The sequence below is a fragment of the Pleurodeles waltl genome, chromosome 6 (genome assembly GCF_031143425.1).
Source record: "Pleurodeles waltl isolate 20211129_DDA chromosome 6, aPleWal1.hap1.20221129, whole genome shotgun sequence".
Taxonomy (NCBI): domain Eukaryota; kingdom Metazoa; phylum Chordata; class Amphibia; order Caudata; family Salamandridae; genus Pleurodeles; species Pleurodeles waltl.
The window spans coordinates 1,572,816,707-1,572,836,466 of NC_090445.1; the positions used below are offsets into that span (position 1 = coordinate 1,572,816,707).

At 44.7% G+C, this 19,760-nt stretch overlaps 1 protein-coding gene across 9 annotated transcripts in view; it reads left to right on the forward strand.

The window, feature by feature from the left end:
- GRIN1 (glutamate ionotropic receptor NMDA type subunit 1) overlaps positions 1–19,760 on the forward strand; it is a 775,019-nt gene that overhangs the window by 668,625 nt on the left and 86,634 nt on the right. For all 9 annotated transcript variants that reach the window (XM_069241305.1, XM_069241308.1, XM_069241309.1 and 6 more), the window contains 2 exons: positions 14,937–15,046; positions 19,508–19,653. In XM_069241305.1, the coding sequence (XP_069097406.1) occupies positions 14,937–15,046; positions 19,508–19,653 (256 nt within the window). The remainder of the gene's footprint in view (positions 1–14,936; positions 15,047–19,507; positions 19,654–19,760) is intronic.

Sequence of the window (19,760 nt, forward strand, 5' to 3'; positions counted from 1 at the left end):
TCATTATAAATATACAGGCGCCTAAAAAAATGAGAATTTCTTATGTAAATATTTTAAAAAATACAATCAAACACATATAGGGGGTCATTCTGACCCTGGCGGTCATGGACCGCCAGGGCCAACGACCGCGAAGCACCGCCAACAGGCTGGTGGTGCTTCCATGGGCATTCTGACCGCGGCGGTACAGCCGCGGTCAGAAACGGGAAACCGGCGGTGTCCCGCCGGTTTCCCGCTGCCCCAGGGAATCCTCCAGGGCGGCGCTGCAAGCAGCGCCGCCATGGGGATTCCGACCCCCTTCCCGCCAGCCTGGTTCTGGCGGTTTTCACCGCCAGAACCTGGCTGGCGGGAACGGGTGTCGTGGGGCCCCTGGGGGCCCCTGCAGTGCCCATGCCTTTGGCATGGGCACTGCAGCGGCCCCCTAACAGGGCCCCACATAGATTTTCAGTGTCTGCGTGGCAGACACTGAAAATCGCGACGGGTGCAACTGCACCCGTCGCACCCCTTCCACTCCGCCGGCTCCATTCGGAGCCGGCATCCTTGTGGAAGGGGGTTTCCCGCTGGGCGGGCGGGTGGCCTTCTGGCGGTCGCCCGCCAGCCCAGCGGGAAACTCAGAATGACCGCCGTGGTCATTTGACCGCGGTGCGGTCATTCGGCGGCTCCCGCAGGGCGTGCGGTTACCGCCACCGGTGGGAGTCAGAATGACCCCCATATTGTCTTATTAAAATTGTGATGCTACATAAAAGGTTTTAATGAGGAGATGATTGTATAAAAATTCTAGTTAATGTGATATGCACCGACGTCAAGTCGGAAAAAGAGAAAATGTTGGACAGCCAAATGTTATCTAATGAGGAAATAGGAGAAAGGATATAGTGGCATGAGAAAATGTCTGTGAGGAAATTATATTTTGCTGCCAACATTACTGTGAGAATAGTACACATATCAAATTATGGCCATATCAGGTTGCACTATTGGCCATGTTGATATAATAATCATGTTGATGAAATGGTCAGCTTGATATCATGGTTGGAGAGGTAGTAATGTGTAACTGATGAACTGAAGAAGACATTCCACCTGGTCAGCACAAACATATTGGCTGAAGTCAAGCAACACTGCAACACTGACAAGGAATAAATGTAGCCAGGAAAAGTAATGGAGAAATGTAAAGTATATAACTTTCTTTGAGAAACTTTGAAATATCTCTGCTCAACCAGGCAGCACAGACTAATAGAATGTGCTCTCTCTCCTCCCTAGTGAAACAGGAAAATGGTTACCAAAGCTGTGGTACAAACATTTTGAATGTTTGAGTGCGTTCATGTGGGAAGTTGTTGTTGTTTTAGTGGGGTAGGAACACTGCTCAAGCAACACCAACAGCAACAATCCAATACGAGAGGATTGGACCTTGTCCCAGCTTATCTTCAGATGGAATTTAGGGGAAAAATGTCTGAGAAGGTAAAGTTCAGGATCATCGCCATGGAGCCTCTGGAGGAAGTTGAGGTGAAGATTTTTACATCTAGACTTAGGGGGTCATTCTGATCCCGGCCGGCGGCAGAAGCCGCCGGCCTGGCTGGGACCGCCAGAATACCGCTGCGCGGTCAAAAGACCGCTGCGGGTATTCTGGGTTTCCCGCTGGGCTGGCGGGCGACCGCCAGAAGGCCGCCCGCCAGCCCAGCGGGAAACACCCTTCCATGAGGATGCCAGCTCCGAATGGAGCCGGCGGAGTGGAAGGGGTGCGACGGGTGCAGTTGCACCCGTCGCGATTTTCAGTGTCTGCATGGCAGACACTGAAAATCATGGTGGGGCCCTGTTACGGGGGCCCCTGCAGTGCCCATGCCATTGGCATGGGCACTGCAGGGGCCCCCAGGGGCCCCATGACACCCCTTACCGCCATCCTGTTCCTGCCGGCCAAAACCACCAGGAACAGGATGGCGGTAAGGGGGTCGGAATCCCCATGGCGGCGCAGCAACCTGCGCCGCCGTGGGGGATTCCTCAGGGCAGCGGAAAACCGGCGGTACACCGCCGGTTTTCCGTTTCTGACCGCGGCCGTACCGCCGCGGTCAGAATGCCCTTGGGAGCACCGCCAGCCTGTTGGCGGTGCTCACGCGGTCGTTGGCTCTGGCGGTCAATGACCGCCAGGGTCAGAATGACCCCCTTAGTTTCTTTTTTGGAAGTCAAAAATCTGCAGCTGGATGAAGCTGCAAGCTGTAGCTGACGAGGGCTTTATGAGGCCAGACACCCCTTCTGCGGATGACCACTGAACAAAATGGGCTGCTGTGGAGAAGAACATGGTGAAATCAGACAGACTGGTGATGCATCCTGGGTGGATGGATGAGAAGGTAGGCTAAGTCTTCTTTCAGTTCTCCGAGCACTTTTCAGCCAATAAGTTCAAAGTCCAGAGTTTTTGTTTTGGCTATCTGGGCACTTTTAGCGCCACTTCCAGGACTTGACAAAATCTGGAGTAATGCAGTGCAGTGCAAATCTCTGTGTTGTGTTACTGTGCCCTAGGAAGGCTTTCCATTGGCATTGCATGGGTGTTTCCACGCATCTCTCCGGGATTTTGACACATTCCCAGACTTACAAGAACTTGCAAACCTCGGAATGCAGCAAAATCTTATACCTTCCCATGGGAGGCGTAACTAGTAGAAATATCTCTATTTCTCCTCAGTTCTTCCTCTTTCTATGTGTGCTGCATTTTGCAGCACACATAAAAAGAGGAATATGACTCCCAGGATTGTTTTTGTGCAGGAAAGTTTCCCTTCTTGCACAAAAACAATCCTGAATGCAATGTAGGCAACCTTGCACCATGGTGCACGGTTCTCTGCATTGGTGCTAGGCAGCCCATTGTGCACCAGCGTATGGGAAAGGAGAGGAATGAACCATGTTGCCTTAAATGCAGCACATTTCTGCCCCTTCCCTGCCACATGGTGCAGTGCAGCAAGGTAACATTGCAGTGCAGAAAAGTGACTTGCTGCGCTGCACTGCATCACTTCCTCATAAATGAGGCCCTGAGAATCTAGCCCGCATATAGGGTACACATGATCCCTGACTTGCCTCTTAGTTTACTAATAGCATCGCCATCAGGGCAGGGACGTTTCTCAGTTTATGTTTAAACACTCACTTTTAATAAATATATCATGAAGGCATGATGTGGTAGCTTACTGTTATTTACAGACAGTATATTTCCAAGAAATGGTCAAAAACGTTCTCACTAACTTGCAGTTTTACTGATAAAACTATATAGGCCGTCATTACAACCCTGGAGGTCAAAGACCGCCAGGGCTGTTTTGGAGTTTGTACCGCCAACAGGCTGGCGGTACAAACTCGGGCATTACAACTGCGGCGGAAGCGCCGCGGTCTCACTGCCGGGACCGGCGGTTTCCTGCCACTTTTGTACTGGTGGTTTCCCACCACTTTTGTACCGGCGGTTGTAAACCCCCAGGGCAGCGCTGTTTGCAGCGCTGCCCAGGGGATTACGAGTCCCCCTCCCGCTAGCCTTTTCATGGCGGTATGAACCGCCATGAAAAGGCTTCCAGAAAGGGGAGTTGCGGGGCCCCTGGGGGCCCCTGCAGCAGGGGCCCCCTGCCACAGCTCCATGGAGCTTTTCACTGTCTGCTGTTGCACCCATCGCACTGCCGCAACACGGCCGGCTCCATTTGGAGCCGGCTCCTGTGTTGCGGCCGAGATCCTCGCTGGGCTGGTGGGTGGAAACCAGGTTTCCGCCCGCCGGCCCAGCGGGGATCTCCAAATAGACTCCGCGGGAGTGCGGCCGCATTGGCGGCCGCCCCGCGGTTTCAACTTTGCAGGCGGCGGTTGCTGCCCGCCAATGTTGAAATGAGGGCCTATAGTGTATTAACAATAATCAGTGGCAATTGGGTTTCTGAAAACATTTATCATTTTCACTTCGCCAAGTAGTGTTCTGATTAGTTTTCATCCTATTGAAATATTTGTTTCATCACTCAGAAGTATAAAAAATGGGTTTCAAAACTACTGAAATATATTTTGAAACGTTTGTACAGTTTACTTATTGCCTATTTAAATGTATGTTAGGAAAAATCTGACACCCTGCAGCCTTTCACTTCACACTCTTTGTACAGCAAGTTAGACAATTCAGTTTATAAAATCCTGGAACTCTGCAATGAGATACGGAAGGGTAATTGTAAAAATGCTAACCATTTTTTGACCTCTGTCTCTGAGCACTGAACAAATGTGTCAAGATCAAAACATGATTTAAAGGCCTCTTTATTGCTCCTTCACTTTCTGACTGAACAAAATGCTTGTTCTTTGTCAACTTACCATTATGGGTGAGTAGGTCCTAAAAATAGCCCAACCTGATAAAATATGACTCGCCATAGCAAGTGGGCAAGTAGAGTTTTCGAGGCCTGCAGCACTTGGAGGGTCAGGACTCACTCAGGCTGATCCCAGATAAGGATTCAAGAGGGTTGGAGCCTTTTCTGTTCCTTAGGCTCTAGTCAGAAGGCCAGACGACTAGCCTCTGGTGTAACTCTGCTTGTCCTGGATTCCAGCCGGGGAACATTGCTCAAACAGTACAGCAGGCTTCTGAGGGTTCAAGGCAGGCTCCAGGCAGAAGAGCAGTGCATCAAAGCAGTCTTCTGAATTACACAGCAGCAGGCAGTCTTCTGAGAGTTCTTCCGCAGGTCCAGAAAGTTACCTAAAGATTGGGTCTGAGGGTCCTATTTCCAGTTCTGGTGCCTTCTTTGAAGTAGAGGACATTTGTAGAGATTCGCTTTGAAGTGCTCCTCAGTCATGGCTGCATCCTGGTGACAGGCACAATGGACTAATGTAAAATTTGTTGTGTGAAGACAGGGTACAGCCTATTGATTTGCAAGTGGGGCAGAGCCTAGCTCCACCCATCACCCTGCCAGAGATGGCCCATCCAGGCACACTTAATCAATCTATTGTGTGGGTATCTGGGAAGAATATACAAATCCAACTGCCAACTACTCCCAGTCATGTAACCCAGGAACAAGTTGCAGGCAACAAATAATTAGGGCCGAAAATTTCAACTTTCTAAAAGTGGCATTTACAAAATGATGACTTAAAATCCGACCTTACCATTAAAGATGATTTAAAATTACAGTTTCTCAGACACCAAACATGAATTTTCTACTTCCTCCCATTCATAGGTTAGCACTTAATAAATATACTAAGGCAATCCAATGTTATGGTAGGCCTCTCAGTAGTGAAAAATGATTTTTTTGAGCTTTCACTACTAGGACATGTAAAACTTAACAGTACATGTCCAACCTTTTAATTACAACACACCCTACTCTATGAGCTGCCTAGGGCCTATCTTAGGGGTGACTTATTTGTAATGAAAGGGGAATTAAGAATTGGCAAGGGGTATATTTTGCCAAGTCAATATGGCCAGTTAGAAACTGCATTCAGGCTACTTAGGTGAATGGCACAATAAGTGTCCAGTATTAGCATTTAATTTACAGGCCCTGGCTACGCGGTATATCACTTTCTAGGGACTTATAAGTAAATTAAATATTCCTATCAGGCGTAAAACAATTTTACCATGTGTAGGGAGTGAGCACAAGCACTTTAGCAACAGTTAGCAGTGGTAAAGTGCATAGAGTCCTAAGGGCAGTAACAACACATTCAGAAAAATAAAAGGGTGCAGGCAAGAAGGCCACACTTAGATTGACAGGTCTAACAGTTTGTAATTACGGCAGTCAAGAGTGAGTATACCACCGTGTAAGTGAGAAAGTAAACTAATGAGTGGTGCAGAATGTGAGAATATTAGATTGAGAATGAGCATGTAAGATTGTGAGTGAATGAGGAAGTAAGAGAGTGAGCATGCAAACATGTGAGTATGTTGCTGAATGAACTTGTGCCTAATGAGGAAACTAGAAATAAGGTGAGTGTGTGTAGTGAAGTACATCTTTTTGAAGGTCTCCCAATTTTGTTTCCAACTGAATAGTCGATTGTGACTCCTTATTTTGAAACATCGTGCTACACTGCACAATTCCTATCCATTGGGGACCTTAAGTGTTTCGCAAATATGATTTTCAGACAGAGTGTACTTTTCGGTTTTGTAAACTTCATGAAATTATTTCTTCATTTAGTTTAAGCCACATAGTATGCTGAATCCACACTTCTAGTTTGAATTACCATAACACAAGGTCCAGTTTGGAGAGAAAGAGCAGATGTACTGTCGGCATTTGTCAACCAAGGACAAGTAGGATGACCTGGCATATATTCTCACATTGCAAATACTAGGCCCAGTGGGAGGAGGACTTTTGATGTAGGTCTTTTTAAAATAACCTTCCACCCAGGTACGTACAATAAAAAAAATGACCATCTTCAGGGGTTTTCCTTTGAAACCAAGAGAGAGGTCAATTATTAGTCCAGCATCTCAAATTGGATTCTCCCTTTCACAATTTCTTTTCCGTTCAAAGAATACAATGTAAACTAGTGGTGGGGGCAACATGGAAAGTCACAGTGATAGGCTCAAAGCATCATCACACTCACACGACTGGATTATATCTATAGAGCAGCTTGTCCACCTCATGGAAAGTGAAACTTTGCTGAAATTGGGAGAAGACACGATTAAGAAGACTGCTGCCCCAGTAACCATGTCTACCTGAGTAAGGGCTGATGTCATGTATTGTGTCTTGTATTGTGTTTTCTCTTGAAACCAGTTTGTAACATTGATTCTCAAAGGTCTGGGAAGTTGGCCTTGTGAAATCTAAAGGGAGATGAGGAACAAGAAGGCCATTTTTAAATAAAAAACATCATGTCAATGCCACTGGAGTACTGGCATATTTAATGAAGAGAGTGATTGAGTCTGTCTCACACTGTTGCCTGTGCTGTGGTACACTAGGAGCTGTCACCAGACGTTTGAGAGATGTAGGAGTAATGGAGGAAGATATTCGGTGTTCTTAACAAAATTGGGACTGTAAAGATTTTTAACTCCTGGAGGAAATTGCATTTCAGTATTGTATGTGTCAATGGTTTGCAACCGCCATTACGGTCTCAAACCATTGACTAGCTACCAGCACTTCACAATAGGTGATCGATTGAAATACTTCATTTCGGCGGTTTTCCCTAAATGCATGCATAAAAAAATACATTATTCAAAACAATACATTAATAAATCTAGAATTATATATTACTAACAGAAAAACAGTAAAAATAAAATTCTTATAAAAGACAGCAAAGACTAAACGATTTCTAGTCTTCTAAGGTGCTCCATTTCTTACATACCCTATATTGCTTGTCACAATATATTACTACGCCCATCTCTGTGAGGGGTTTGTTAGCGCCACATAATCAGCTTATAAATCCTTAAAACCTTTCAGCAATTAAAAACACCAGTTTAAAACATTTATGCCCCTCCTTCTCATTCAGAGCATGGCTTCTATGTTAGCTATAGAACTAGCCCACTATTGATCCTCGTAAAGTGGCAGTGCAACAACGAGCCTATCAAGGGCCTTACTTTACCAGAGTCCTTAAACTTCATGTGGAATAACTCTCCCAGCCCCCTTGCATGCCCCCTCCCAATCCAGAGCCATATCTCTTCTGATCTACACACCCAGGAGAAAATGGCTCATAGGATAGACTAAACTCTTGTCTGTACTTGTCTTAAACAGGTGCATCGCCAATCGATAATCCCCAATCCCCAGGATTAAGCAAACTGGCCTAAGCCACCACCACCTTGAGGCTCGATGCCCAGGGCAGACAATAACAATATGATTGACTGTTTCAGGCTTAGATTTACACAAGGGGCATAAGACAGATGGCCCATCTCCTCGCCACGAGCTACAGAAAGCGTTTAAGGGCAAGTGGCCATATCTATATCGCAGATACAAACCTTTTGCCCTTGGTCCAGGAAATCTTCAAATTTGGGCACAGCTTTGAATTCCAGATATGTTTCTGTGAGATGACCCAGGTTAGCCCTATACTGTTGGCGCTCCCTAATATACTGCCAGTAAGCCACCTTAACTACCTGTTTGTCTTCACAGCGGATTTGGTCCGGCTGTTCCCAAAGTGCCTCAAGCTTCAACTTTTTAAACCATGCAAAGACAAAGCCCAGCCAAGGGACTTTTCGAGCTAGGTCTAGCTTTACCAAGTGTCTTACACATGCACTATATCTGGCCAACTCAGGGGTAGACCAAACCCGTACCCAATAGAGTAGGGGTTTTAGCTGTATTTGATCAATCACCTGATTTATACCTATATCAAATCTCAAGGGTATAAGCAGGGTACTAGGTGGTACGGCCTCTAGCGCCCTAATAAACATTTTTCAGCTATCTCTATCCTATGTGAGTTAGCATACCCCCATATTATTGCTCCATAGGTTGCTGCATTGAGGGCCTTAGCTCGATAAGCCTCAAGAGCTGGTGAGATAGAGCGAGTGCTTGCGGCTCTGAAGAATCGAAGAATGGCGTTAGATCTATGTGCTAGTGTTACTACGTGAGGTTCCCATTTTAATTTTGGGGACAAGGTGACAATGTGATACCTAGATAATCAAATTCTGACACCCTTTCAAGGTTGGAATCACCCATTTTATGCTCCTCATTCTGACGGTAGAATTGTCAAAGACCATAAACTTGGTCTTAGAGCAGTTTATCTCCATCCCCCTTTCTCTACAAAAGGACCCGAAGTTTAACACCAGATTTTGCGGTCCCACTAGAGACTTGAAAATTAGCAGTGAGTCGTCTGCAAACAGAAGGATGGGGATTTTTCCATCACAAATGGTGGGAGAATCATTTATACACTATCCAAGATATTCGGTGATGTCATTCATATAGAGAGAAAAAAGCGTAGGTGCCAGCACACAACCTTGTCGAACCCCACGGCCTATCGGAATTCTAGATGTCACTTCTCCTTGCCCACCCCAGCGGACTTGGGCGTAGTTTCCACAAGTAGTCTAATCAAGATGTCCACTAGACTACTAAGGACTTCCATCTTCCTTAGAACTTGCCACAGTTTTTTCACGTGGGATTAAGTCAAAAGCAGCTCGCAGATCAACAAAGGCTACTTATAACCTCTGACGTTGGAGGAGGACCTGTTTCCAGTACAATATTGAAAACCTAAATACCTGATCGATGGTACTTGTCTTGGGCCGAAATCCTGCCTGCAAGGGCAAGAATATCTCTACGCTAGCTGCCCAGCCCAACAGTTTGTCAAGAACCTGCCTAGCAAATATTTTTTGGACATTATCCAGCAGGCTAATAGGGCCATAGTTAGCAGGGCAGCTCGCGTTTCCTTTTTTAAACACAGGAATAATTTTGGCCCCTTTCCAGGTATCCGGCATGCTGCCCCCGCTTACTATTGCATTAGAAAGAACATTTATATACCCTGCCCACACTCGTGGTTTGGACTTGTATAGGTCTCTGGGAATTCAATCCAAGCCTGGAGCTTTAAGAGGTTTCAGACTATCGATAGCTGCCAGCGTGTCTTCCAATGAAAAAAATAATTCAAGGACTATCTACCTCACCCAAAGCTATACAAGGGTTCTCCACCCCTAATGCTATATTAAGGTCTACTAAGGGGTTCCCTGTGTGTTGATGTGGGGTACCACCAGAAACCTCCTCCTTATCAATTACACTCACTGAATATAAAGCACAAAAGTGTTCCTCCCACTTATCTGGTGCAATGTTACAGTGCCTCAAAGTACCCAATTCACCAGTTACATCTGATATTATGGCCCAGAAGGCATGATTATCTCCTAGCCTCAATACCTTAAGTAGCTTTTGCCAGCTTTCATCATCTCTTTCTTTCCTTGCCACCCTTTGAGCCTTTTCATACATTGCTTGTGCTTGTGCGGATTACACTCCCTTATGGCGGTTACCAGCACCCGCTTAGCCACCCTACAATCCCGATTAAACCAATGTGGATGTTTTGTTCCCAACCTATGGCTGCCTCGGTATTCACTAGAGAAAACTATATGCAGATCTTCAAATTCGTCTAAAAACTGTATGAACCACTGATAGATCTCAGCATGCGCTTCCCGATCAGCCAGGACTCTAGGCCACGTTACTCGTCGCTGATTATTAGAGATACTCGGTTCCGGCAGGTCTGAAAGTCCCCAGTTGGGAGACCTAACAAATTTCCCTCCATTAAGCCATACTGCTAGTAGGCGATGGTCACTCACAGTGGTGCTAAGTACCTCCATATCTTCCAGATCAGGCAATAATCGCACATCCAACAAGATATAATCAATCACACTCCTTTGGTGCCCCCTTCTAAAAGTGGGCGCTCGCGCTTGATCCGAGTTTGTTCTCCCATTACAGGCACGTAGCTCCTGGGCCGCCACCATTGCCACTATCTACAGGGCCATGTGAGAAAGATGACTTATTGGCCTACCTACCAGCTGTGGGACACCCCATTGCTCATCCTCTTTACTGATTACCATGTTGAGGGCAAGACACGGTTCAAATCAGGTATTGAAGTCTCCAGCCACTATTAGGCTAGGCTTACTTTTATAAGTTTCCACTAGCATTTCAAACATTGCCAAAAGAGGACTCTCTGTTTGCTGGCAAAGTATGTGCATACACATTTAATATAACCAAGGTTAATCCCCTTGAGAATCATAAGCTAATGCCCATTAGGTCGGGGGAGTCTATCCTCAGTAATTCATGCCTTCAGACTATGTAATTTCTGACCAAGATCAGAAGTTCCCCCATTGCCCGGCCCATTTTCCTTGGTGGCAGGGCCTCAACGCTATAAGTGGTAAATCCTCTAACAAAGGCCTTGTTAACAGCCCATGTTTTTTGGAACACACAGACATCATATTTCTCTGTAAGGGAGCTCCATGCTTTGTCAGCTATCTTAGGGTTCACTCTGCAACATTCCAGGAGATTAGTGATAAGTTTGTCCTGTATTCAGCCACCTTTTCGGGAGAATCACCCCTTTGTCCATTGCCCATCGATATATACAAGATCCCCCCCTACGGGAGCCTCTATGGTTGATTTGGTGACAGCTGGTCCTTGGGGTGTAAGAGTTACCCTGTCCTTCCGTAACCCCAAAGGACCTAGTAAGTCTAACTGGTCTAGTGTGGATAGTGGGTAGTAGCGGTTCCAAATAGGTACCTTAAAGGTAGGATGTTGTATACACCCGGTTTGTAGTGCTCGATGTTGGTCAGACAGTATATTCCCAGAACCCCCTGCTACTGGGGGATACAAAAAACCCAGGGGTAACATTCCAATACCCCCATTCACTTGGTTTTTATTACCAATCATATTTAACAGATATTTGACACTGCTAGGTGACTTGAAGTTCACAATTATACAGTCCCCATGTGAAACTTTTGGCATACCCATTGGGTAGTGAATATTTCCTCACTGAGGACCTCTGGCCAGCCCGACTGTTTCCGTAACCAGTGTGCAACGTTATATAGTTATGAGTTATGCGACTCACTTGTTCCTCTGGGTAACCGAGGAACATTCTCTAGGATAATAATTTAAGGGGTACACTCCGGAGAAATTCTAGGTCATTTATCAAAGGTGTCAGTACGCAAATACACAGACCCAGCTTCCTCAGATCCACTGCCATGGTCTCCAACCCCTTGCTCATCACCCACACGGTGTCCACTACTTGGGCGTTGGAAAAGTCCCTTAGAGGGTTCACTAAATACAGGTAGACCTCTTCCTTTACTTGTTGTTTGGTGGATCAACGGTTCCTCTCCGGTCCCTTTCGGGCGTGCTCTCTGGATGTCAGGGATTCCACCTGGCTCATGGGTCCTGCCACACCCTCTCTCCTTAGGCTTGGTAAAGGGATCTCTGTTGTTGTGGCTAAACTCAAATCGTAAAATCATAGTCTCTATCGAGTTGAGACGGTCGATTACAGGCTACAATATTAAGTCAAGGATGCTACATAATTTTTTTTCCATCTGTACAACCATCTCCCCCTGAGCCTGCCCTTGTCCCTGCCCCTTCCCATTACCTGCCCCCTCTTTTTTTAGAATGGATGGAGCGTTGGGCTGCCCCCTCTTTTTCGGAAGGAATAATGCGTTGGGCTGCCACTTGGATACAACCACAACATAAGTGATTATCATTCCTTTCCTCTTATTTCTTGTTACCATCTTATCACCTGTGTTATTTGTGGGAACTAAATCCATGGCTCCAAACTCAAGGGGATCATACTTCTGCCTCTGAGCCTGATCTGGCTCGTCGACGTCCCCCTGAATCCCAACTGCCACAGGATCATCACAGGGCATCACCTCACTACTACCTCCCCTCCCAACCAGCTCCTCATCATTAGAAGCTCCTATTAATGAGGCCCCTAGCAACCCAGGGGCATGGAACGTAGGGAGGATACAGAAAGCCGACGCTCTGCCAGCTCAATTTCCTTATCGATTATCTCCACAGCCCTTACTATAAATCTGTCCATACTCGACTTGGAGGGACCTACTTGACCTATAGAGTTCGTAGGCCCGGGAGCGGCCTTGCTAGTTGTCTTACGACAAGATGTCTTAGCTCTAGGCATGCAGTGAGATTAAAGTAAGGGGCCCCAGCAAGCACCAACCAGAGGCTCAAGAACTTCTCTCCTAACTTCCCACTGCTCATGAGATTGCAAATAAAAATCGAATAAGTGAGCCCAGCCCCTTCTATGGCCCCCAACTGCTGGAAGCGGAGATCATTTAGTGCACCTCCGGTCGCCACAGGGGAGGAGCTATGCAGCTTCCCCCGCCAAGCCCAGCCTCCTTCTGGCTCCGGCAGCCCCCTGGCACTTTATAGCGCTGCTGGCGAGGTGATTAGGGACAGCTGGTGCAGTGAGAGGGCCGCCTCCTGGGGCCAAACAGTCTGGGACTCGTAGTCCTCCTTCCAATGTTCAGCACGTCCCGCGTTGCGTTGTCCCCCTGGCACTTTATAGCGCTGCTGGTGAGGTGATTAGGGACAGCTGGTGCAGTGAGATGGCCACCTTCTGGGGCCTAGAGTAGTCTGGCACTCGTAGTCCCCCTTCCAATATTCAGCACGTCCCGCGCTGCGTTGTCCCCCTGGCGCTTTATAGTGCTGCTGGTGAGGTGATTAGGGACAGCTGGTGCAGTGAGATGGCTGCCTCCTGGGGTCTAGAGCAGTCTGGGACTCGTAGTACCCCTTCCAATGTTTAGCGCATCTCCCCCACAAAAGGTGTTAACTGATTTGCAAAGGGGCAGAGGCTCATTTAGGAACCCCTTTTCCTTTGAGAATCATGTTGGATGACCTTGTGGGGAGAGGGGAGTCTCTTCATACATCTGCCCCAACATTGTTTAACTTTGAGAGAGCTCATTCACTGCTATGCCCTTCTACTTAACATGCCATTTCCTGCAATGAGCAAGTGAAAAAATAAGTCAGTAATCAGTAGGTGCGCTACTAAGTGAGTGAGTACACATCCTTGCACATCTGTAACTGACAAACTGAGTAGGTAAGTAAATTAGTGAAAATGTTACCCAAAGATTTCTGAATGTTGATTCTTTTCTATAAATAGCCCATAATGTCTCCTGGAGTGGTGGAACCAAGTACTAGACTCTAAACCAACTGGACCTATTTGCCCTGTAACAATGTCATACATTGCTCTGTGACAAGTCTTTCTTTGGAGTAAAGCCTTTAAAAGGGTCAACCATTTTTCAATTTCTTTTATTTTGTCACTCTCATGTCTGAGGTTGACTGATGGGCATTATTTGTTTTTTAAGGTTGAAACATATGACTTGCTTGATTGGATGACACATCCCCAATCTACCTTGTACACAATATATGCAGAAAGGACCCCCAAAATGCATTATATTTCCACCATAAATACTTGTTCACTTTGAACGGTATCAAACTACCTGGGGCTAAATGATGGAGTGTCATCATTTTCATTAATTCAGATATGAGTGTCAGCCAAGTGGAAGCATGTTCGCGACTTCTTTAGAAAGGCTATCCCTATTTTTCTCCTACACTGTTAGTAGCTTGTGAATCCAATACAAAAATGTATTTGACACATAAGTCTGAGTAACAGCATTTCAGTTAGTTACACAATTGCCAACTTCGTAAATGGAATGATGTTAGGGTAAACAAAGTCACAAAAGAAAGTGGTTCAAGGGAATTTTTAAATTGTTTTAATTGTTTGTGCCATATAAGAGACTTGGGTAGAAGCTGTTCTAATGGCTGTAGAATTAGTGGCTGATATTGTTTTACCATGACCTTTGTAGATTATTATGTGATGGTTATTACTATATTAATGTACATGCCTTGCTTAATTTGAGCTAATGTTTGCGGGTGCTCGGTACTGGCACATAATTCTCTTCAGCAGTGCTTAAGAAACTCCACCACATGTTGGCGCTGTTTGTCTAATTTTGAGGTGAGCACCACAAAGTGCTTAATAATTCAAAATACAGGAAACTTAGCATTACCTGCCACCCAGACCATTATTGTATCTCTGAGTGGCCTGGAATAGTCCTAATTATCACAATTGCGAGAGTGTGATGCTTACCAGTTGTATTGGTACTGGCATTGGCAGCACTAATTGGGGTAATGGGCATTGCAAGCTTCAGGAGCTTCGTGTGAAGGGTCCTGTGTACCTGTGTATGTCTGTGTGTATGTCTTGAGGTTTAGAAAGCAAGGCATTGAACATAGTGAGAGGAACTGAACAGGAGAAATGTTTTAAAAAATGGACTGTAATGTAATTTATTCTAACACTGTAAAATTGAAATAAACTGTTTTCTATTAGAGGAAAATAAAGATATGTGGAAATGAATATATGGCATTAAAAAGACACGTTTACATTCAAGTGCATGTGCCAACAAACCACACCAGATTCCCTGCAGTGTGGAAAATGTGTACAATCTATGGTAGAATGTATTTGTGTGTTGTTCTAATTTCAGTTTTCAACAGTTGAAGTGATCTAATGAAGTTAAAATGTAAGCAGGGGCACGCTTCCTCTGGTTGCCTGTAAACATTGATGAGTCCTGCCAAAACCTGCTGACACCTTTCTGGTTCCGTTTCAAGGTCCCATGAGAATGGATTCATGGAGGAGCTGGACAAAACCTGGGTGCGATACCAGGAGTGTGATTCCCGCAGCAATGCTCCAGCAACACTGACCTTCGAAAACATGGCAGGTCTGTTTTAAATCTTGGAATTATTAAGCTGGTTTTCTTTTAAGTTTGAAAAAAGTTTGATATCCACTTGCCGAAGAAAACTTTGTTTAAGTGTTTAGTTACGGCCGCCATTGCACAGCATTGCTTCAGGTCTTATTACTCGATTGAAGCTTGTACCTGCCATGCATACTGGTAGGTGACTGCAAGACTGGCTAGTGGTTCTAAAGGATGGGTAGGTAAGGGGTAAAATTAGTCGTAAGTCAAGTCTGACACTTAACAGGCACTGCCCCTGCACTACTGATTTTTCTTTGGACCTAGCTGGTTGTATAATCACCCACTTTAACCAATAGTCTGTTTCACGTCTGTACACTACTACTTACTGTGTAGTACATCCAGGAAAATAGAGTCTTCTCCTGAAGATTTGGAGTAGTCTACACATCATGTATGTAAAAGTCCAAGTCTACTAGAGCTGTTCATGTAAGTTGTTATGAATTTTGAAGAAACTTTACAACTAGAGAAAGTATAGTGGATGCCAAAAGTGTTGTAACTTTCTGTAGATAGTACCCTACAAGGCGCATTCTCCAGTCCTCAACATTCACCCCTCTGTTCTTTATATATATATATATATTTATATATATATATATATATATATATATATATCCACTAGGTAGTTATAGTTAGGACCATGTTTCCAGAGAAAAAAGCGATTTTTGACTTGCCTATATCTTTGGCACCATTCGGCCAATCTTCACTAAATTTTCCAAAACAAGTGTCCTGGTGAATCTTGTTCCGTGCAGAAAGTTTTGGGGTAATCTGTTAAGCGGGGGCCAAGTGAAAGGGGGAGGGGGGGGGTCAAAAAAGTTTTCTATGTTAATTCTCATAGGACCTTTAGACATGACTACAGCCCGAGCCACTGGACAGAATTACACTAAATTTGGCAGAAAGCTAGCTTTTGGTAAGCAGATTACGCTTTCACTTAGTTGGTGTAAACCTGTTCAGTAGTTGATGAGAAATTAAGGGAAATGCAAATTTGTATATCTGAGGTCGAGAATAAATCGTGAATATTTGCGAATTTTTGCAAATGCGCACATAACTAGAGGAGCTGTAATTGTCTGGCCACGCCCTAAGTAGAAAGTTGTAGCTGATATTTTATGTTATGGGAGAGGGCCCCTGGGGCTGAAAAACAAAATGAAAAGTAGCATACGGGTCAGGGTGGACGTACCCTGACCCGAGGAGTGTGATATTGAGGTGTTTGGTGGTCAAATTATGGGTTTAAAATTATTTGTCTTCATCATGCACACTATTAATGATTAATCAAGATCAATTAAGATTAATCAGGATTAATCACGAATAAGCAAAAAAAAAAATGTTAAAAAAACTCACACTCATTCATACACTAATTATTTCACTTATAAATGCACTCAGAGACTCTTGCGCCCACTCATGACACTCATGCACCCACTCAGACTCACTCATAGACTCCCACAAACACTTTCAGACCCATCAGACACGATGCACCCACTCACAAACCCACTCAGACCCTCATGCACCCACTCACAGACCCATTAAGACACTGATGCACCCACTCACAAACCCACTCAGACCCTCATGCAACCACTCACAGACCCACTCAGACACCGACGCACCCACTCACAGACCCACTCTGACACTGATGCACCCTCTTACAGACCCATTCAGACATTGACTCACCCACTCATAGACCCATTCAGACCCTCACGCACCCACTCAGACACTCATGCACCCACTCACAAACCCACTCAGACCTTCATGCACCCACGCACAGACCCACTCAGACTCTGATGTTCCTACTCACAGACCCATTCAGACACTGATGCAACTACTCAAAGACCCACTCAGACACTCACACACCCACTCACAGACCCACTCAGACACTCATGCACCCACTTACAGACCCACTCAGACATTGACACACCCACTCACAGACCCCATCAGACCCTCATGCACCCATTTTCACACCCATACAGACACTCTCACACCCAGAGACACCCTCTCACACCTATTCTCACACAAAAAGAGACAGATTGTTCAGCTGTGCATAATGCGGGGTTAGGTGGTTATGGAGGTTAGCTGCGGGGCCCTGTGGCCAACCCTCCATGTGCATGGGAAGAAGAAAGGCATGTAGAAACTGAGCTAGTGGTATTAGAAGGGTCTGTAGAAGGTTGTCTGGCCAGCAAAACAACCCCTGAGCCTGCCAGTGGAATCCCGACTGAATACTGTCATCAGTGATGTATGTGCCTTGTCAAAAGTAGAAGACTGAACCTATTTGCCAATTTCCTTTATGTAATTATCTCGAGACAGGGATCCTTGTACAGAACAGCCAACGTCTGATTCTGCAATATTCCCCAATTTAGGATCTATCCACAATAATATACCTCGCTTCTTTTAAATGAATTCCCTTCATTATCTCCCAGAAAATATGTTTCTCTGAGCCCGTTTAGAAGCAGCCTTGAGATCCAGCACCTTCACTGAACTTTTGACCTCTTGTATGGCACATCGTATTTTAGTTAAATGTCCTAGGACATTCAAAGTCTTGTCCTGGCACTATGAGCAGGCCTTGTACAATGCTTTCTTGGGATCTTTGCTCATCTACTAAGACTTATTTTGTGATGTAACACTGGCATTAAAGCCTCCTTCCCTTGCAATTGTTGGTCTAGGGCATTCCACCCTGCTTTTTGACCTAGTAGTCCTCAAGTCAAGAGTTACACGTATTTTATTATGTTTTGGCACCTAGCAGTCCTATCTATGGGAGCCCTTATTCTGTTTTTATGTATTTGTCTCTAAAAGATGGTGAAAACACCCATGCAAATTGGAATGCTAAACTAACCCACAATCAAAAATGGTATTGCCTTCAGCTTCCAGTGTCACGTCCTGTAATTTATAAACTTTCGACCTTTTTATGGCATTCACAACATTATTATTGTTATCATAGTACATCATAATAGATGTCTTCCATATATGCATCATATGTAACTTCTAAAGGACTCTTAAACTGAACTACACTTGGGCTCATAAAAGAACTATGCCATATGTTATTTAAATCCATCTCATTTTGCTGAATTAACCCACCAACATCGTTATTCTGTCGCCAAGTACTTTTTTTTAACAATGTTTTACTTCCAGACAGAGATAATGTTTTAAAAATTAGAAATCACAGTCGCCACAAAGTGACCAATATCTGACAACACAAACTTAAATGAAGTGGAGACTGCTTTAGAAATGTATTTTGATACAGAGGTATCCAAAAAGTGACAGAGGTTTCATGTAAATAATTCCTTGTCCGACTCTGCAACATTTTCAGTGATTGCATTATCTTCCTGCTCACTCATTTTTAAATATCTGGCTCAATATCTTTTTTTTTAATTTCTTTTTTCAAGGGAAGCAAACTCCTACACGTGGCAATAAATCCCAACCAAAAGGAGATATTTGTTGTGTGCAACACAGCCAAAGTAAATGAATCATAAAATGAACAACTATATAAATACAGGAATGCTCAAAATATTTTTTTCTTATAATTCTTGTTTCCTCTATTGAAACAATATGTAAAACATAGTCTGCAGTAATGCAATAGCTTTTGTACAAGAACTCCGGCTATACTAAAACAACGAAGGTCAAACAGCCAAAGTTAAAACATACTTTGTGGGAATGCATTGATTTTGCTGCAGACTTCCCACAAAGGAAACCTTCATTACGAGTCTGGTGATTTTGTATTTTTTAATTTACAAATAAGAGTAGGCCTATGACAGATTCCTGTGGAATGTCAAATCATATGTAGCTAGACGAGGAGAGTCATGAATTCTACAAAAACAGGCATAGGGGTTAAAGAGATATGATGCAGCCCATTCAGGTGCCTTGTTAGTAATGCTCAAGGGACTGACGGTGTAGTGATCAAATCTGCCAGCTCCTTTGGCAGAGTAGGAAACCACAGAACTAAAGAATCCTGGATAGAAGCTAGGGCAAAAAGAGGAGTTAACGAGAGAGGAGAACTGATAGGAACTCTGGTGGCTTATCAATTTGAGGAGAGAACCGGTCTAACCAGACACAGTACAGCTTGACGGATCAGAGACAAAAATAATTCTGTCGTGGGAAATTGAGCTGAGTGCAAATTAAGTAGAGCCGACATGGTTTTTAAAAATGTTGATAAAGCTGTCTAGGAGGGAACTCTTATTGGATCTAATGGCTTACTGTGCACTTCTGTGAGTCTTTTGTTCACTGCAAGTACCTTAGTAGCAGTTTTGTTATCTGCTATGGATCCTTCAGTGAAGCTGAGTGATCAAGCTTACCTGCAAGAGGTTCACGGTATCAGAGAATCTGAGCATTACCACGGAGAATGTACTAAGATGTCCCTATCATCACCTCCACCAATACACCTTCTTTAAAATTCCTGACAGTTATCTTAAGCAGTTCTGACCACACCGGTTTCAATGTCTCCCCTTCATCTAGGTGTGTTCATGCTGGTGGCTGGAGGTATTGTTGCTGGGATATTCTTAATATTCATCGAAATAGCATACAAACGGCACAAGGATGCCCGGAGAAAGCAAATGCAGCTGGCCTTCGCCGCCGTAAACGTCTGGAGAAAAAACCTGCAGGTATGACTAAACCCTTTACACAAAAATTAAAAAGTGCTTTTTATTTTAGTGATGTGGTAAAAAAATGTTTTCACTGACAAACTTAGTTGACCTATCCCGGGGATGTT